We start from the raw sequence: 21,203 nt of genomic DNA on the forward strand, positions 1-21,203 counted from the left end.
GTAGACACTATCACTTATCATATGCACATTGCTATGTTCCACGCTTGTATGTGGTTAATTTGGAAAAACCTCCATCTCTATCTGTATCCCCATAGATACTGTATTCCAAACTGAAGCCACCTCAGCTCCTGTCGGCTTTCCCCCAGGGATCAGCTTAAAAGCTGTTCTGCCACCTTTTTAATGTTGAGTGCCAGCAGCCTGGTTCCTCTTTGGTTAAGATGAAGCCCGTCCCTTTTGTACAGGCCTGTCTTGTCCCAAATGGTTCCCCAGTTCCTGACAAATCTGAAACCCTCTGCCTTACACCACCTTCTCATCCACGCATTGAGACCCTGTATCTCCACTTGCCTAGCTCGCCCTGCGTGTGGAATAGGTAGCATTTCTGAGAATGCCACCTTGGGGGTCCTGGACTTCAACCTGTTACTTAGCAGCCTAAATTTAGCCTCCAGAACCTTCCGGCTACATTTCCCAATGTCGTTGGTGCCAATGTGGACCACAACTGCTGATTCCACCCCAGCACTAACAGCCTATCTAGATGAAGTGTGACATCCACAACCTTCGCACCAGGCAGGCAAGTCACCATGCGGTCATCACGCCTCTCACAGACCCAACATTTCTAATGATCTAATCGCCTACTACGAAGAGCCCCCCACCGCCCTGAGGGGTATCCTCTGTGCAAGAGGATATCTGATCACCAGCTAAGAAAGGGGGCCCATCTAAGGGAGCATCTTCCACCACCTCAGACTGGCACCCTCTGTCACCCAGACTCTCATTCTCCATGACATCTGAAAAGATGTCACCTTGGGAGTGGGACCCGGCTGTTAGGTCCCTGAAAGCCTTGTCTGTCACTTTCTCAGCCTCTCTCAGCTTCTCCAGGTCTGCCACCTTGGCTTCAAGAGAACGCACACGTTCCCTGAGTGCCAGGAGCTCATTGCATCGAGGGCACACCCACAACTTCTGTCCTAGTGGCAGATAGTCATACATGTGACACTCAGTGCAAAACACTGGAAAGCCCCCATCCCCCTGCTGGCTTCCTGCCTTCATATCTGATTTTGTTTAGATATTCAAATATTAAACTTTTAAAGAGTGCCTTTCCCTAGAGTTTTCTGTATGTTTTACTATCCCTCAAGATATGTCCTTATTCAGTAAAACACCTGTGTGTGCTGTCAGGCGTGCGCTGCTGCTTCCACAGACTGAGAAGCACAGCTAATAGCAAGCCCCACCTCTCAGAAGCCTGGGAGAAGCACATGGCTAGGACAAAGAGACAAAAGAGACAAACAGACAAAGGATAACCCCTGTTAACCCCTGTTAAAAACACACAGTTAAAAAGATGTGGCTTTGAGAAAAGCTATCCAAAAAGAAAACCCCTGTTAAAATTTTAAAATTTAAAAAGATGTGGCTTTGAGAAAAGCCCTCCAAAGGAAATTCGAGCTCACTCAGCCCTTCCTGTCCCAGTCCTCTTTTCCACAGCTATTCCTCTCTGCTGCTTCCACAGACTGAGTAGCACAGCTAATAGCAAGCCCTATCTCTCAGAAGCCTGGGAGAAGCACACGGCTAGGACAAAGAGACTATGCAAGTGGGTATTAAGCATGTAAATCTCTCACACATCACCCCCAGCAAAACATTTACCAAACAAGTATCAGCATCATCTCTCACAAATCACCACAAAACTGCACCTCCTGCCGGCCAAAAAGTGAAAAAACACTAAAAAATACAAAAACCACACAAATGAACCTGACATTTTTGCGCCCCTCCATGTGACCAAATGGGAGGCACCCGGGGACATGCACCCATGTCCCTAGGCAAATACATCTCTGACTCCCAGGGAGGTTGGTTTAGAGCAGTGATGGCGAACCTATGGCACGGGTGCCAGAGGTAGCACTCGGAGCCCTCTCTGTGGGCACGCGCACACAGAGTTCATCATGTGGGGGGCAGAAAATCACCCCCCCACACACACACACATCTAGACTGACCTGGGCCACTGAGCACAACGTGCACGCACCACGGTGAGCAGGGAGGACTCAGCTGGTGGGCCTGGTGCCTGTGCTCTGGGTGGCTGCTGCCTGAGGGGGGGGGGGCAGAGGAGGCAGAGATGCTAGAGAGGCACAGAGCAGTTCTTGTGGAACTTGCTGGAGGCTAGAGCAGGCTGGTCCCTTCTCGAGCAGGTGGGGTGGAGGAAGAGTGAGCCAACCTTTTTTTCTAAACTAAAACCTCAGTATTCAGGTTAAATTGCAGGCTTGGCACTTTGCGATAAATAAGTGGGGTTTGGGTTGCAATTTGGGCACTCGGTCTCGAAAAGGTTCGCCATCACTGGTTTAGAGGCAATGTACTGAAGACAGGTTCCTTAAACCTATCCACAGTCTACAGGGTAGAAGAGAACAATTTTAAGAAATGTGATCCAACCTCTGGGTTACGCTTCTCTTCCGTTGTAAGAGCATGCCCAGTAGGGATGGTGGATATGCTGTGAAAGTGAGCGTGTGGGAGGAAATGAAGGGTGCTTCGGCTCTCAAATGTTTATGCCCTGAAAATCCTGTTTGGTCTCTATGATGCTACTGGACTCAAATCTAACCCTTTCGGGCATTTTATATATGTTCAACTCCCCCTGTGGCAGCTTGCTTTGCAGTGGGAGTTTCCGGGGGCTTTCTGTATCTATGGGCGTTTCCCCACTTGCCACGATCCCCCTATGCCGCGCGCTGCTCTCAGCATTTCTGGCACACGCCCGGGCTTCCCCACGACCCTGCGCTCTGCGCGGGGTCATCAAAAGGCGCCGTTTGGAAGAGCGCCAGGAATGACGCGTGCTGAGGGGGCGCGACAGCGGCAGCGTCGGGGCGGCTGCGTTGTCACCGCCCCTGTAGTGGGGAGTGCCGGGGGACCCCGCGCTACTTGCCTACAGTAGCGCGCAGCTACTGGTAAGTGGGAAAACGCCCTACCTGATTGCTCTGCTGCAAAGCAAGCCAAGTTGAGTCACCATTTAGCCGGCCCACAGCTAGTTTCCTCGTTCTCTTCCAAGCTACTCTTTGGCTCCACCGTGCCTCGCCCCCAACCCCAACCCCCCCTTTGCAGCTGATTGGGAGGGCTTAACATTGAGCCCATGGACAGTATTAGATCTATTGAAATGATTGTTTCCTGTGTTAGATCAAGCATTATATTGATAGATCTCATACAGTCCATGTGCTCAATGTTTTAAAAAAGCCCTTCCCATCAGCTGCAAAGGCGGAAGGAGAGGGTGGAACCAAAAAGCCCAAAGGGGAGAATAATGCACGGCCATCTGCCAAACCGGTGTCGAAGTCTTCCACGGCCAGAATCAACTGGCTGTTGTGGGTTTTCTGGGCTGGGGGGCTGAAGGCTGGGAGTTTTTGCTTCTAACGTTTCACCCCTTGAAGGTGCCAGCTCTAGATGTGGGTGAAACGTTAGGAGCAAAAACTACCAGACCACAGCCACACAGCCCGGAAAACCCACAACAGCCAAATGCCCATGGGTTTCTATTCTTTGCTTCCTACCATTTAACCATAAGTGAACCTGTCTGCTTTTGCCACGATAGCCAAGGTGTCTTTGCTGAAAGTCTTTCCAAAGTACAAATATATAATTCGTACTTTATGAGTCTTATTGTTAATCGTGATGACTGCTTGGAACAGACTTTAGATCCGTGGTGGCGAACCTGATGGGAATTGTTGTCCATAACATCTGGAGTGCCAAAGGTTCGCCACCACTGCTTTAGATGCTTGGAATCCACCAGGAATGGAATAAAACCAGTACAACATTGTCTGCAATCCACAGACGGCAGGAGGAATTCATTCACATGTAATAAGAAAAATGGGTTTTCTCACCTTATCAAGGGAAAACATTTTATTTATCTCCGCCTTCAATGTGACACTCTTGTCCAGAGCCCGGAGAGAACACAATGCCCCAGAAGCAGCTTCTATCTGTAGGCTGACCTCTGATCCTGGAAGGCCTTCCTCCTTAGAAAAGGCCACCGACACCTGTAAATGGAAGGACATGGGAGGATGGTGAACTTGAAAGGATAATGGAAAATACAGGGAGGGTGGAATTGAGGAGAAAAGAAGAATGGAAGAAGGAAGTTCTTAGAAACAGGAAAAGGAAGAGTCATAGGTTTGCAGCAGAATGCAAGGTCTAGCCCACTTGGATCCAATGGTGTACCACCCAAGGGATGGGGGTCACCCATGTCCCCACACATACGCTGCCGAGCCCCGCCCTGCCCCCCAGCCTCGCCAGGGCCTGGGGATGGAAGATGACCTGTTAGGAGATGGGGCATGGGGGCGCTTCCCCCATGCTCGGGGGCATGGCTCAGGGACACCAAGCCTGCCCCGAGTTCTATCCCCGAGCGGAGGCCGAGGGGTGTGGCTTTGTGACCCCAAGTCATACCCCTGCATCTGGAGAGGGCGTGGCCCCGCCCCAGAGCCCCACCCCTGGCCTTCATAAAGGCTGGCTTTTGAAAGCTGGCCTGCAGGGAGATGGAGAGTGGGGTCAGGGGCGGGGCCATACCCTCGCACTTGGGGCTAGGTTGGGCTTGGCGCCCCAAGACCTGTCCCCTTTGTCTCCCTGTAGGCCAGCTTTCAAAAGCCAGCCTGCACAGAGCCTGGGGCATGGCTCAGTGCCCCAAGCCATGCCCTCAGGCTTGTGGGCACGGCCGCACACCTCGTCTCCCTGCAGGCCGTCGAGCCCCTGAGCCCTGCCCCCAAGCACGGGGGTGGCCTGCCCCCATCCCACCGTCCGATCCCCGCCCTCGGGTGGGAGAGCGCCGGAGAAGGAGTTATCCCTGGGTGCCATTTCCCCCCCGCTCTGCTTGGGTCTCCAAGATTATGCACCCACCTGATGCTGGAGACACTTCTCTATGTTGAACACGTCCACATCAGCTGCCACCTCACCATCAGCAAACACAGCAAACAGCAGGAGCCGGGCAGTGGGCGCCAGATCCATGCTCACAGACACAGAGAGAGAGAAGGTGCCTTTCAATGCTGTCGGAAGGATGGTCGAGAGGGAAAGACAGAAGTACAGACACCATGAAAAATACGTACCTGTGGTCTTGATCCTTACAAATCATGATAAAGCAAAGCAGTCAAAGGACTTCCTTTGTCTATATTTTGGTTGAGCCCCGGTGGCTCCTAGAATTTAATTGGAATATGAATTGTCCTTCAAGTTGCAAGAATCTCTGATGTTTTGTCTGGTATCTCTTCCTTCGACTGTAGCCAGGGCTGTAATTTTGAAAGCATCTGGAGAAGGATGTTTGTCCATAAACCGCTGAACCAGAGGGGCTTCATACACCTGGCTGTGAATCCTGGAGATTTGCTCTAATACACTGACAGGATAGAGAGTCTCTTTATACCCAAAACAACCAGAAACATCAATCGGATTGTTGGGTCCTTCCAGTTCTCAGTACACAGTGAAAGAATGAAATAAATCTTTTTCAAACACTGGCCAATAATTAAAGAGTTAACTGGGTGCCAACACCTGCCCTTGTTAAGGCTCAGATGCACTAGAATTTTGGGAAATACCATGGTGAGAACTGATATTAGGAAACTCCCTAGAAATATTCCAATATTATGGGATATTGCAGATGTGATGTGTATTGGATCTGTAAGCTGACAGTAGAGTGTAAAGAGGTTGTCAATGACCCCTTCCGCACACGCAAAATAATGCGTTTTCAAACCGCTTTCACAACTGTTTGAAAGTGGATTTTGCTATTCCGCACAGCTTCAAAGAGCACTGAAAGCAGTTTGAAAGTGCATTATTCTGCATGTGCGGAATGGGCCATAAGAGGAATTAGGCTTCAAAAATAAACTGGATAGATTCCCAAATTGTAGCACAAGCAATATTCTTTATTATGATGTGAATGTAAGATGAACTTACAAGAAGTAAAGGATAAGAGTATTAGAGCAAACCTCCAGGATCCACAATCAGGTGTATGAAGCCCCTCTGGTTCAGCGTTTTATGGACAAACATTCTGCTCCAGATGCTTCCAAAATTACAACCCTGGCTACAGTCGACAGAAAAGGTACCAGTGAAAACATCAAACAAAGATTCCTGCAAGTTGAAGGACAATTCATATTCAAATTAAATTCTATGGAGCCACCTGGGCTCAGCCAAAATATAGATTATTCAGCATATTTTTAAAAGAAAAAAAAGGCAGAGTCGTGGACTAATTAACGGCACCTGTACTTAGGGATGGGGAGCAAAGCAGTGCCACTCTCCCTTTGAGGACAGACATGAAACAAGAGAGAATGCAGCCTTTCAGCGTCCCAGTAATTATACTTAAACAAAAGACTGTCTGTGTATTATTGTGCTAATGGAGTAACATGCATATACATACAAGTATGAGAGCAGGAACTTAACATTGGTGGATTCCGCACAGCATACGGATAATGGGTTGCAGTTGCTAGAAAGGAACCTGTTTTCCTTTTGCCAGTTCACACGTGTGCCCTTTGCCCATTCAGGCAGCGATTGGAGCCCCGGGAAACAATCTGGGCTGCTTCTGCACCTTCACACAGAGTTGCTTTAAAAAAAAAATTCCTGCAACACATGCATAGCTGCGCCGGCATACAGAAATGAACCCCTGCAGCCATGCCAATCGTCCCACAATCTGATCTGCTGCACCTGCGTAGCTGAGCAGGTGTCACAAAAGAAAAGAGGAAAAACCCTAAAAGGGGCCTCCCTGCAATGGCCAGGATGTAACGAGCGGTTGCTGTAGAGCGGCCATCCTCGCTGCCACTGGGAGGAAACGAGCTCGGGGGACTCTGTGCCCTGTCAGACACTCAGAGAATCTGCCCACAGCCTGCTGGGCGACCTGCGCAGAATGGCGGGCGAGCGGATTCTCCCTGACGTAGTGGGCGGGATGGAACCTAAAGTGAACGGATGGAAGGGAGGGAAACAAAGCGTCTCCTGCCTGTTGTGTTCACCCGGATTGTGCAAAAGGATCACTGGTTTAGTGATTTTCAAAAATTCCGGGTTGAGGGCAATTAACGGGCCAAACTCATTTTTTGAACGGGACATGTGTGAAGCCCCCGCCCCCCTTTCCCAAAATAGCTTATATAATGTCCAACACCTGTTATATTTGGCCTCTGTGGAATTCACCATTGTTACTATAGAAAGACTCTCTGTGCATTATTGTGTCAGTGAAGTAGCAGTGATACAAGTGGTGTAGTGGTTAAGAGCAGGTGCACTCTAATCTGGAGGAACCGGGTTTGATTCCAGCTCTGCCACTTGAGCTGTGGAGGCTTATCTGGGGAATTCAGATTAGCCTGTGCACTCCCACACACGCCAGCTGGGTGACCTTGGGCTAGTCACAGTTCTTCTGAGCTCTCTCAGCCCCTCCTACCTCACAGGGTGTTTGTTGTGAGGGGGGAAGGGCAAGGAGATTGTAAGCCCCTTTGAGTCTCCTGTAGGAGAGAAAGGGGGGATATATATCCAAACTCTTCTTTTTCTATATTTATTTGTAGAATAGCAAGAACTACACACTGTCTCCTTAGAAAAACTTTTTGTGCTAATCGTGCCTCCTTGTAGGAGAGCAAGAGTTAAACAATGTTAATATAAAATTGCTTGAGAGACTTATAAGCTGTTTTGCAAGTGAGTAGTGACCCAAATTTAAGCACATATTATTGAAGCACTGTGTGTGAGTCTCTAAAGATATTCTTTGATATTTAAGTAATCGGGCCAAGCAGAAGGATTTCCGAGGCCAAACTTATCAGAGTTTGGTTAGCCCATAAAAATCATATTGCTGAAAGTGCTTAGCAAGAAATTAGAAATGTTTAAAGTAACACAGTCCCAAATGTTTGGTGTGCTACTTTTGAGTTTTAATACAAAGCTGGATAGCTGACTTTTGTTCGTCAAGGCTTGTTAGAGAATCTGTACCATGGAATATTGATGAATTTTGAGCCTTATGAGAGATTCAAGGAAACGAGTCTTGTTTTTTGTAACAAGAGAGTTAGCCTTGGGTGAAGAGTGTACTGTTTGGTTGTGGTGGGTTTTCCGGGCTGTGTAGCTGTGGTCTGGTAGATCTTGTTCCTAACGTTTCGCCTGCATCTGTGGCTGGCAACGGATGCCAGCCACAGATGCAGGCGAAGCGTTAGGAATAAGATCTACCAGACCACGGCCACGCAGCCCGGAAAACCCACCACAACCAGTTGAGTCCAGCCGTGAAAGTCTTCGACAGCACAGTGTATTGTTTGCTTAACCTCCAGGTCAGGGTGGTGACCTCTTAGAATTACATTTGATCCCCAGACCTCAGAGATCTGTTTGTCTGTTTCTGAGAACAGATTCTATGATATTATTCCCTGCTGAGCAACTTCCCTTCCCCAAACCACACCATTATCCCCACATTTCCAGGAATTTCTCACCTTCGGGCAGGCAACCCTCTCCACACCTCATAATTCTCCTACTTACTCTCATCCTGGCCGACTGGCACCTGTTTCTGCCCACTGGAAATAATTCTTCCCTTTGAGACAACCTGCAGGAAAATGATATAGTAGGCAGGGAGGAAATTTTAGTTTATTTTTTATTTAGATATACTTTTCTATCCCGCCCTATGCTTGAAGGGCTCAGGGCGAGTTACATCAGAAGACACAAAAAACACTTGAATGCAATTGTAAACTATGCACAATAAAACTTGTTCAAAATTCCTAAAAGAATCCCTAAAAACCTATTAAAATCCTGAAATATCTGAAGGGGAAACCATCCAATTTTCATAGGGAAAAAGTCAAAGGCCAGGATAAATAGGTGCGTCTTTAGTCCTTTGGCACATCAGAAAACTTGGAAGGTAGAAAGGAAAGAGGCTGGAAGAAACTCTGGCTGATTATGCACAAGGGATCTGCTGCGTGATGGGGGCGAGTGTCCGTCACAGCAAGATTCCTTATATGGTTGTATTTCCTCAAGCCCCACTTTCACTTTCCATTCTCTTCATGGCAAGCGAGATCACTTGTAGCACAAACATAATTTTCTTCGCCACTAGAGAAGGTCAGATTTGCCAGTGAGAACTGATTTGCCCCAGATCTCTTCCCTCCACCCACAGCCAGCCTGCTTGGCCTCACCCCACCCCTCCCTGTTGCTGACTCTTTCCTGCTTCTTGTCCTGCTGGATCATTTTTATTGCCCATGACCTCCCCGCTCTTGTGTATCTTGACATCTTTTTAAATTTTTAATTTCTCATATCCGTGATGTAAAAATAATACTACTAGTCGATCCCGCCAAACACCCGATTTGCCTGCGCATTGTCCCCTATTGCCCCTGCTCCTTCTGACTGATCAACAGACTGGGACGCCTCCAGCCCTCCTGTTTTTACACACAAGCAATCAGTGATTTGAGACCACCCCGTGAAAAGGCTGTTTATGCTGTCCTTTTGCAGTTTGCACACCATCATTAATTCCTCACCACTTCCTCACCATTAATTCCTCACCACATAGAAGACAATCAGTGATCAGGCAAAGTGTTCAGATGCCATATGCAAGACTTTTTTATATCAATGTTTCAATATATTGATATGAGAATTTAAAAAATAAATTTAATTAAGAATTAAAGCATACATGCATCATAGGAGACTTTGCAACAGCCAGTGGAGATCACAGTGATTGTCCTCATCTGAACACAATAAAAAAGCCAGCCGATTGGGCAATGCTGCAAACAGGGCAGTGGGTGATAATAGCGAACATGCCACAAAACAAAGACTCTGCAGCAAATTCTCTTTGGGGTCATGGGAAGCTTGCCAGGCATAATCGGCCCCTGACAGATTTTGTAACCAAAGTCCATCAAGGCACAACCCTCAGTTTGGTCGATGAGAAGGGGCAGGATCACAGATCAAAGGACTTTCCATCAGAAACCATGGCGGCTTTTTTCTGAATTTGTTTGCAGCAGCAATGACCAGGAAGGAGAAATGAGATCTAGGAAACAACCAGACCAGTTCCCAAACTTCACTGAGGAAACTTATCTTCCCATTCTGTATCCATCACAATGGCCCTTTATGCATACAGTACTTACTCCAGGGCTATTTGCTCCACAGTGGGGTTACCCCACATTTCTTAGTTTGAACATATATGGTTTTTAACTGGGATTGGGTGTGAAATGGATTTTAACTGTTTTATATAATTGATGGACACTGCCCTGAGCCCTTCGGGAAAGGGCGGTATAGAAGTTTAATCAATCAATCAATCAATCAATCAATCAATCAATCAATCAATCAATCAATCAATCAATCAATCAATCAATCAATCAATCAATCAATCAATCAATCAATTAAATGAATGAATGAATGAATGAATGAATGAATGAATGAAACTATGAAATGAAATAAATGAAATAAAGTTAAATAAATAAATAAATAAATAAATAAATGAAACTATCCAGTTCCCAGAAGAGTGAAACACAGCAGAGTTATAAAAGGTTCTGAATATAGGTTCTTTAATAAGGTTCTGAATATAAAAAACTAGGCTACAAAACATACATTATGTTGATTTTAGTATGCTGCATTTTAATGGGATGGGGTTATTTTATGTAGAGCCAAAATTAACTAATATTTAATAGATTTTAGCCTTTGGTCTATGTGCTCTCTTTCTGTTTCATTGTTCACTGCCCTGAGCCCTTCGGGGGAGGGCGGTATATAAACAAACAAACAAACAAACAAACAAACAAACAAACAAACAAACAAACAAACAAGCAAACAAACAAACATGAGGAAGTGCCCCACTGATTCCTCTGAGCCCAGGCAACATTTTGCCTGCCCCCTGCTTCCAGGTTGGGAGGTTGTTTGTTGCCTATTGCTCCTGAAAATGAGGATTCAAAAACAAGGAAGAGTCCATGCCTACATGAAATGCTCGTATCGCAGCCAAACGCCCCTGCATCCATGCATTAGTGAGGCCAGTGCCTTTGTGTGTCAGCAGACAGTTAAACACTTCTGGCAATGAGCATTAAGCAGGTTTAATGTGTCTCTGAGAGGCCCATTGGGTGAACTGATGGCACTTCACATTGTATGACCTAGTAGAGGGCTTATGTGAAGATAACAATACATTTGTGACACTGTCTAACCAGTGGATTATGGACAAATGAGCTATCCAGTCAGGTGGAGTGAGCTCACCTGATGGTGGCAAAGCAGACGTTCAGCGGACATGGAATCAAGGATGAGGTGGCTACTGGGAAAGTGGTTCTTCAGTCACTATTTTGCTAAACAACCACAGACTCATCTCCTTGGTAAGTGAGCTTGGTACTCTTCCATTGGGCACTGCACAGAAGACACGATGGTGAAAACAGCGTCGCACTTGTCTGTAAGACCCCTTCTGCACAGCTGCATGCCACACGTAATGAAGCACTCCAAAAGTTTTCAGATCAAGAGTCATTTTTTCACCATGAAGAGTCCTTTGTCCTCCAAGGCTGCCGGCAGCCTAGAAACCTATACTTTCCCTTCATTTCCCTTTTTCCCATCAGAGTAATGGAAAAAGCCATTTAAAGGTCTATAGGGTGGGAGGGAAACATTCAAAAACCAGCTGGGCCACACTGTTTGGAAAGCACAGTGGCACTGGAGGAGGCATCCACACCCGTTTCCATTTGAACCAGAGAAAAACTGGCTTGTTGACCTCCTGTTAGATACTCACCAAGTAATAGAAATCCACGTGGTCAGCCTCAGGGCCCAGTTCTTTCCGGTCGATTATATAGTCCACCAGTACTTCCTGATCCTTTCCGCAGGGCAGTTCTTCCTCTACATTCTGGATCTCGAGGAAGCTGTTGCTTTCGGAGTAGAACGGCTTCAGCCAGTTGTATGCTTCCATGTGGGCCCTGATAAAACCCAAATCACCTTGGGTTCCATTTCCAGTGGAATGTCGACCCTAAAGAACCAAAGGCACAGCATGGACAACAATCAGTGGATCAAGGGTGTTTGGGACGGATGTATGAAGTCATTCTGCAGGGAAGCACCAGAAGCATCTCAAGAAGGAAAAGGTGCCCAGACAAGCCTCTCCTGCAGATCTCAACCTAGAGTTGCACAACAACACACAAACAATAAAAGGAAGGGGGGTGCAATAAGAGACCTGGAAACGAAACACTGTGCACCCAGCAGCTATCAGTGCAAATTTATTTATTTATTTTCTTATACCCTGCCCCTCTCTGGCTGAGGCCAGGCTTGGGGAGGCTTGCAAACAGAAGGCACGAACATTAACATCTAATTTCCTTTCCAGATGGTGACAAAAATATCTCAATACAGCCTAGACAGTCCCCATTTTCTAATCACAGAAGAGCAAGGAGAGTAAGCTGTCAACTGGAAGGGGATGCCACGTGGTTTGAGCATATAACCACAATACTCAGCATTTAAACTCAGCAATCCACTTATAGTTGGTGGTTAGTGGTCAGGAAGCCGATAAGATAATGTCGCGCAATGGAATTGCTTAAGGTACTGAATAATCTGTAAAATAAACAAAGAATGTGCAAATGATAGAAGCCAACAGCAGGAGGGGGAAAACCTTAAAGAAGCAGCCAGAGGAAATGCACCCTGGCCTTCGATGTTTGTACACCAATGCACAGAGCACGGGAAATAAACAAGATGAACTTGAACTCTTAAAACAAATATGATCTTATAGGCATCACCAGTGGTGGGATCCAAAAATTTTAGTAACAGGTTCCCATGGTGGTGGGATTCAAACAGTGGCGTAGCGCCAATGGGGCTGGGCGGGGCACGACGGGGGCGTGGCCAGGCATTCTGGGGGCGGGGCATTAATAATTTCCCTGTTACTGTAAAAAACTCTTACTGTAAAAAAAAATTCCTAATTTCCAGCTGGTATCTTTCTGTCCATAATTTAAACTCATTATAGCAAGTCCTATCGTCTACTGCCAACAGAAACAACCACTTCTCCTCTAATTGACTGCCTGTCAAATACTTAATACTTTCAAATACTTAATTTTGTTTCTAGAAATCAAAAGAAGGATACTTTCCTTCAACAAGGAACTTCACCATATTACTAAAACATGTTATTAAAACAGCCCAACAGGGAGAATTATCCCGTTTTCTACCTTCGCTAACCAGCCACATAGGAAACAACAGGACTTTATGATTTTTGGACTTAATGGAATTTCTAACAGAAAAGCGGACCCAATTAGTAACCCCCTCTCGGCACACACAAATAATGAGTAACCCACTCTCGGGAACTGGTGAGAACCTGCTGGATCCCACCACTGGGCATCACTGAAACCTGTTGGGATGAATCTCATGATTAGAACATAAGAATTGAAGGGCCTATTTCAGAGAAACAGATCAGATAGGAAAGCAGGAGTAGCATTATATGTAAAAGATTATTACAGCTGTGAGCATGTCCTGCAAGCCAGGTTGAGAACATGTGGGTAAAAATTAAGGGGAAGAGAAACAGCACTGATCTCATTGTGGGGGTCTATTAAAGACCCCCATGCCAGTCTGAAGAGATGGATGAGGCATTCTTGGAACAGATGACCAAACTTTCAGAAAGGAAAGAATTAATAGACGGGGGAGATTTCAATTATCTGGATATTTGTTGGGAGTCAAACTCTTCTATGACAATCAGGTCCAACAAATTTCTCACTTGCCTTGCAGACAATTTCATGGTCCAGAAGGTGGAAGAAGCAACAAGGGGAACGGTTATTTTAGATCTGCCCCTAACCAATAATGATAACCTGATTAGTGAGTGGAAGTGGCAGGATCCTTAGATGGATCATGTTCTCCTGGAGTTTGTTATACAGTGGAAAGGGGATGCTAATCATACATACATTCTAGACTTTAAGTAAGCAGATTTCTGTAAGCTTAGGAATCTATTGGGTGTGATCCCATAGTCAAAAATACTAAAAGAGAAAGAAGTACACGATGGCTGGGAGATTCTTAAAAGTGAGATCTTGATGGCACAATTTCAAACAGTTTTAATGAGGGAAAAATGGGAGGTTTCTAAGGAAACCAGGATGGCTGTCTAAGGAACTTTCAACTGAGATGAGATTTAAAAAGGACATGTACAAGAAATGGAAAAGGGGGGAAATCAACCAAGAGCAATTCAAACAAATAACCAGGAGAAAGTAAAAAAAGCAAAGGCTGAGGCTTGCCAGAGAGGTTAAAAACAACAACAACAAAAGGCTTTTTTGGTTATGTCCGTAGCAAAAGGAAGAAAAAAAATATAGAATAGAGTCACTGCATGGAGAAGAAAGCAACATGCTAACAGAGGATGGAGAAAAGGCAGAACTACTCAACAACTTTTTTCCTTTATTTATTTATTTATTTATTTATTTATTTATTTATTTATTTATTTATTTATTTATTTATTTATTTATTTATTTATACTTTAGGCTTATATACCGCCCCGTCCCCGGAGGGCTTCAGTCTTTTCTCAATAAGGAAACGGTGCTCATCCAGGGGGAAATGAAACAGAAGATACAGTAGAAGAAATTCAGCACAGAATAAAGAAAGAGTCAGTGCAAGAACACCTGTCTCTTTAAACAGATCCAAATCTCCAGGGGCTTGATTAACTACATAACTGCATGAGGGTGATGTCTTGCCTTTGAGCTAGCTCAGGGGTAGGGAACCTGCGGCTCTCCAGATGTTCAGGAACTACAATTCCCATCAGCCCCTACCAGCATGGCCAAGTGAAATACATGCTGACGAAGAAACTGATAGGGTGCTGTAGTTCCTGGGCTATCTGGAAAACCACAGATTCTAGGAGCTACCCCTGATTAATTTTTTTGTGTGAGAGCCAGATTCTCCTGGCTCCTTATATTTATATTTAATTATTGCGGCTAAAGTGGCTGCAGAAGACATAACACTCAAGAGAATTGTTTTTTTCCCGGATCAACACTCCCACCTTCTATTGACCAACAGCCAAGAATTTCTTCATCATCATCCTGTCGTTTTGTGCGCCCACCTATGAGTACTTGAAGCTTGTCTGCTGAAGTTGAACACTTTCTGGCGTCAGACGCTTGGTATCCCTCGCATCTATGCCATTAGTGGATCTCTTTGAAAGTGATACCTTTATTGCAGAGACTTGATATCTTAGTACTGTCTATGCCTGGGATCCCCTGTTGGTGTTATCTATAATATGTATCCTTTATTGGTGATTAGGAGTTCTGGGTCTGTTAGAAGAAGAAGAAGAAGAAGAGTTTGGATTTATATCCCCCCCCCCTTTCTCTCCTGCAGGAGACTCAAAGGGGCTGACAATCTTCCTGTGCACTTCCCCCTCACAACAAACACCCTGTGAGGTGGGCGGGGCTGAGAGAGCTCAGAAGAACGGTGACTAGCCCAAGGTCACCCAGCTGGCGTGTGTGGGAGTGTGCAGGCTAATCTGAATTCCCCAGATCAGCCTCCACAGCTCAGAAGCTGACTTAGAGCTGAGGGAATCAAACCGGTTCACCCAGATTAGATACATACGAGTTCTTAACCTCCAATGCCACTGCTGCTCCTGAATGTTTTGGTTATTTCAGAGACTTGATATCTTAGTACTGTCTATGCCTGGGATCCCCTGTTGGTGTTATCTATAATATGTATCCTTTATTGGTGATTAGGAGTTCTGGGTCTGTTAGAAGAAAAAGAAGAAGAGGAGTTTGGATGTATATCCCCCCCCCCTTTCTCTCCTGCAGGAGACTCAAAGGGGCTGACAATCTCCTTGCCCTTCCCCCCTCACAACAAACACCCTGTGAGGTGGGTGGGGCTGAGAGAGCTCTGAGAAGCCGTGACTAGTCCAAGGTCACCCAGCTGGCGTGTGTGGGAGTACACAGGCTAATCTGAATTCCCCAGATAAGCCTCCACAGCTCAGGCGGCAGAGTTGGGAATCAAACCCGGTTCCTCCAGATTAGATACCTGAGTTCTTAACCTCCAATGCCACTGCTGCTCCTGAATGTTTTGGTTATTTTGGTTATATTAATGTTTTGGTTATTTTCATTAAAAATAGAGCTTTTTACTATGCACTAGAGCTAGACAGATTCTTTTTCCTGATGAACTGCATCCCAGAGTATTAAAAAAGAACTGGCAGAAGTAATTTCGGAACCACTTGCTATAGCAGTGATGGTGGATGTAATCCTATGTACAATCGGTGCCAGAAGTTGTACTTCGGAGCCCTCTCTCTGTAGGCGGCAGTGCGTGCAAGCACCGCAGGTGGACTTCTCATGTAGGGGGTGGAAAATCACACACCCCACACACACACCTAGGCTGGCCTGGGCCACTGAGCACGATATAAGTGCACTGTGGTGGGTAGGGAGGACTCGGCTGGTGGACCTGGTGCCTGTGCTCTGGGTGGCTGCTGCCCGAGGGCGGGGTCACAGAAGAGGCAGAGATGCTAGAGAGGCACAGAGCAGTGCGCACGGGACTTGCTGGAGGCTAGAGCAGACTGGCAACTGCTTGAGTGTGTGGGGCGGAAGAAGCGGGAGCCAATCAGTTTTTTCTAAACTAAAACCTCAGCATTCAGGTTAAATTGCCGGGTTGGCACTTTGCAATAAATAAGTGGGGTCTTGGTTGCAATTTGGGCACTCGGTCTCGAAAAGGTTCACCATCACTGTGCTATAGTCTTTCAGAACTCCTGGAGAACAGGAGAAGTCCCAGTGGACTGGAGGAGGGCTAATGTTATCCCCATCTTCAAAAAGGGGGGAAAGGAAGACCCTAATAATTACTGTAAAGCCAGGGAAGATTCTAGAGACAAATCGATGAGACGAACAGTCTGCCATGCTGTGATCACAAAGAAAGTCAGCATGAGTTTCTGAAAAACAAGTCATGTCAGACTAATCTTATCTCTCTCTCTCTTTTTTAATAGAGTGATGAGCTTGGTAAATGAAGGGAATGCTGTGGACATAGCATACCTTAATTTTAGTAATGCTTTTGACAAGGTGCCTCATAATACTCTTGCAAGTAAGCTAGTGAAATGTGGACTAGACAATGCTACTATTGGATGGATTTGAATTGGTTGATTCAAAGGATGCTCATCGATGGCGCATCTTCATCCTGGAGAGAAGTGAGTAGTGGGGTTCAGTCCTGGCCCCAGTGCTATTCAATATTTTAATCAATATTTTATTCAATATTTTTATCCACGACTTGGATAATGGAATAGAGGGCATGCGAATCAAATTTGCAGATGACACCAAATTAGGAGGTGGGTAGCTACACCCGCAGAAGGGATCTGAGTCAAGAATTCAAAATGATCTGGAGCACGATGAGACAGCTGGGCCAAAACAAACAAAATGAATTTCAACAGAGATAAATGTAAGCTACTACACTTAGGCAGAAAAAAAATGAAATGCACAGGTATAGGATGGGTGACACCTGGCTTGACAACACTACATGTGAAAGGGGTCTGGGAATCTTAGTAGACCACAAACTGAACATGAGTCAGCAGTGTGATGCGGCGGCCAAGAAAGCCAATGCAATTTTTGGGCTATATCAGTAGGAGTATAGTGTCACAGACTCGAGGGATGTAATGGCATGTACATTCTATTCTGCATTGGTTAGGACCCTCACCTGGAATATTGTGTACGGATTCTGGGCACCGCACTTGGACCGGAGGGATATTGACAAGCTGGAGCGGGTCTAGGAGAACTGGCAACCAAATGGTAAAAGTCTGAAATCCATGCCCTACTCGAGAGAGACTTCAGGAGCTGGGATATTTAGTCTGGAGAAGCTGGCGTTAGGCAAGTGACATGATAGCCATGTTTAAATATTTGAAGGAATCCAATGTCAAAGAGGGAACAAGCTTGTTTTCTGCTGCCTCAGAGACTAGGACATGGAGTGATAGGTTCAAGGTGAAGGAAAAAAAATTCCACCTACTCCAGCGTTAAAGGAAGGACTTCCTGGACCCGTCAGGGCTATGTTCGACAGTAAAAATTCACTGCCTCGGAGAGTGGTGGAGTCTCCATCTTTGGAGGTTTTTACATAGAGGCTGGATGAATGTCGGGAGTGCTTTGACTGTATGCTCCTTCATGGCAGGGGGTTGGACTTGATTGGCCTTGGGGTCTCTTCCAACTCTATGATTTTATGTTTCTCCCACCCAGGACATGGGGTTTTCTCTCTCCTCATCCCCCCTCCCTTCTCATTACTATGATTGGGTGTACTTTCTCAATCTTCCTGCTTTGACTTTTGAAGCACTGCCTTCTCAGCTCCAGAAGCACCTGCTGTTGTAGTTCCATCAGTGGTGTGGAATGTAGGTTGTTTTGTCACTGCGGAAGGCCGCCTTGTCTCTGGATCTTGTCTCTGGGCTGTGTGATTGATGAAGGGCTATTCAACCCTTGGGAGTGGGTAGTCAGGGGTGGAGTCGTGTGATGTGGGGCATGACATGGGGTGTAATAGAGGATGCTTGTCTGCTGTTGCTTTAGTTCTGGCAGCATAAGTCTAAATGCTTATTCCTGGTGCTGTTTTGTAATAAAGGTAACAGAGTCTCATTATTGAACAGTCTAGGGCAGGGGTAGGGAACCTGCGGCTCTCCAGATGTTCAGGAACTTCTAATTCCATATTCAGCATGGCCAATTGGCCATGCTGGTAGGGGCTGATGGGAATTGTAGTTCCTGAACATCTGGAGAGCCGCAGGTTCCCTACCCCTGGTCTAGGGGCACAACATCAGGTCAATTACTCCTATGCATAGCAGTAGCATATTGTGGCCTTTACAAAATATCCTTGCTTGCTGAACGTTCCCCTGCAGGGCGTCTGCAGCTGCCTTAGCCCCCAGTGCTGATTTTCATCTTCCAGAGCACGATATTTAACTCACCCGGATGGCAACCAGGGTGTTGTTCCAGTTTGTTGTGTCTACAGAGAAGTGGACTTCACCATTCTCATCTGTGACGTATGGGATGTGTGTCTCTACGTCGTTGACGTCAACTGTGAGATAGACAGTCTCGTTCTGAAGAGGTACGTCTTCAAAAGCAATGCTCACTTTCATCTGCAGGAATAAAAGTGGAATAGACACTTTGTTCAAGTCCAAACATCTTGCAGACCAGTGCTCCTCCATGCAACAAATGTGCAACTCTTCACTGCATGTGTGGAGATCAATCACCTCTCCTCAGTGTAGGACACTTTGCGGGAGCTTTGCATTTCCAAGAACCTCGGTCACAGTATTTTGTTGCAGTTTAGGTTTCAATTGAATTCATGAAGCTGCTTTACATCGAATCCTACCCTTAATCCATGAAACTCAGTATTGTCTTGTCAATGGCTTTTCTGGCTGGAATCAACTGGCTGTTGTGGGTTTTTCAGGCTGTGGGGCTGCAGTCTGGTCATTTTTGCTCCTAATGTTTGGCCTGCATCTACAATCAATCCACGTTGGCTGCGACTTGATACACTTCCCACCAGCTTTCTCGTGGCCTGAACTAGACAGACCAGGCTAAGAACATAAGAACACAAGAACAAGCCAGCTGGATCAGACCAGAGTCCATCTAGTCCAGCTCTCTGCTACTCGCAGTGGCCCACCAGGTGCCTTTGGGAGCTCACATGCAGGAGGTGAAAGCAATGGCCTTCTGCGGCTGTTGCTCCCGATCACCTGGTCTGTTGAGGCATTTGCAATCTCAGATCAAAGAGGATCAAGATTGGTAGCCATAAATCGACTTCTCCTCCATAAATCTGTCCAAGCCCCTATTAAAGCTATCCAGGTTAGTGGCCATCACCACCTCCTGGGGCAGCATATTCCAAACACCAATCATACGTTGCGTGAAGAAGTGTTTCCTTTTATTAGTCCTAATTCTTCCCCCCAGCATTTTCAATGGATGCCCCCTGGTTCAATGTATGCCCCCTGGCTAGTCTGTTGTTATCAGATCTTGGAAGCGAAGAAGAATTGGCCCTGAGTGGGAGTCCACCAAGAAAGAAAGTGCAGGGTTGCCACTCAGAGGCAGGCAATGACAAGCCACCTCTGAATGCCTCTTTCCTTGGAAAACCTCTGGGGCTGCCAAAACTGCCAGCACCCAACCCTATTTCACCATGTATCGGCTGTTCTCATTCTTTCAACTTTGAGGACCGTGTAGCTGCCCTGAGCTGCAATGAGAAAGATGGACTCTAAATAGCATTTAAAATACATTTAAAAAAATTAACCCCTCATCTGAAGCAGCTTTGGATTTGGATTTGGTTCCAGGTGTCATTCAAGATGCTGACTATCACCTTTTGCTAAAAACGATGTCGGGTCAACGTGGGGATAAAGTCAGCCTCGAAGGTCTTCCAAATTCAAAATTAAAATAAATGATTTGGTTCAATAACTACATTATATCAAGAAAGGAGGGAAATGGGGGTGAGCTGTTACCTTGCCAGTATATGGAAAGCCCTGCTTGTAGAATGTGTTGAGGTTGACAAAGTTGACTGACACCTCGTTGGCGCTGAGATAGAAAGAATGTACTTTTATTCTTGTCGCTCCTATATAAAAAAAGAGGAAATGTTGACTCCACATGGCAGCATGAAGAGAAGAAGAAGAGTTTGGATTTATATCTCCCCTTTCTCTCCTATGGGAGACTCAAAGGGGCTGACAATCTCCTTGCCCTTCCCCCCTCACAACAAACACCCTGTGAGGTAGGTGGGGCTGAGAGAGCTCCGAGAAGCTGTGACTAGCCCAAGGTCACCCAGCTGGTGTGTGTGGGAGTGTACAGGCTAATCTGAATTCCCCAGATAAGCCTCCACAGCTCAGGCGGCAGAGCAGTGAATCAAACCCGGTTCCTCCAGATTAGAAGAGTACACCAAAAAAAAGCTCTGCACCTTTGCTTTGAGAAACCTAGCAATGTAGTACTCAGGACAAAACACAAGAGGCCTTGAGGACTCTTTGGAGGGAAGCTTATCTAGGGATCATACAAACATCTTGTGAAGATCACTTGTATATGGGAGAGGGCTCTTCCCCTTTTATGTCCACTGGACTTGTCTTTTGCAGACAAAGGTACTACAGGACGGTGGGGCTTTCCCCACTTTTTACCTTCTGCTTTGTCTTGCTTCATCGGGAGAAAATGGCGCCTTGGGGTCCAGGCACTCCCCACTTGCAAAGTGGCAGCAATACGCGCAGCTGCCCGGCAGCTGCCCGCTCTTGCACCACTCCCTCCAGCGTAGCGTCACTTCCCTGGCAGCTGGAAATGAAACGCGCACCATTGACCCAGGGTCTGGCGTGGGGAGATTAGAGTGGGAACCTCCTGAGGCCAGCGCCAGGAATAGCCTGCAGCTTGAGGCTGGCGAGGAAGCTGCAGGCGCAGCAGCAGAAGGTGAGTGGGGAAAGCCCCTATGTTAAAACACAGACTGACAAGCACTTTTGTGCCCATTCCCTGCACCAACCTTCA

The 21,203-nt window shown here is 46.3% G+C and overlaps 1 protein-coding gene across 1 annotated transcript in view; it reads right to left on the bottom strand.

Moving 5' to 3' along the window:
* Positions 1-21,203, bottom strand: part of LOC125437096 (alpha-2-macroglobulin-like protein 1) — an 89,825-nt gene that overhangs the window by 47,623 nt on the left and 20,999 nt on the right. Inside the window, exons 4-10 of the mRNA XM_048504465.1 lie at positions 20,192-20,301; positions 18,677-18,847; positions 11,588-11,818; positions 8,395-8,458; positions 4,828-4,973; positions 3,872-3,977; positions 1,129-1,151 (exon numbers count right to left, since the gene is read on the bottom strand). Of these exons, the coding sequence (XP_048360422.1) occupies positions 1,129-1,151; positions 3,872-3,977; positions 4,828-4,973; positions 8,395-8,458; positions 11,588-11,818; positions 18,677-18,847; positions 20,192-20,301 (851 nt within the window). The remainder of the gene's footprint in view (positions 1-1,128; positions 1,152-3,871; positions 3,978-4,827; positions 4,974-8,394; positions 8,459-11,587; positions 11,819-18,676; positions 18,848-20,191; positions 20,302-21,203) is intronic.

This window comes from Sphaerodactylus townsendi, linkage group LG07 (genome assembly GCF_021028975.2).
Source record: "Sphaerodactylus townsendi isolate TG3544 linkage group LG07, MPM_Stown_v2.3, whole genome shotgun sequence".
NCBI lineage: Eukaryota > Metazoa > Chordata > Lepidosauria > Squamata > Sphaerodactylidae > Sphaerodactylus > Sphaerodactylus townsendi.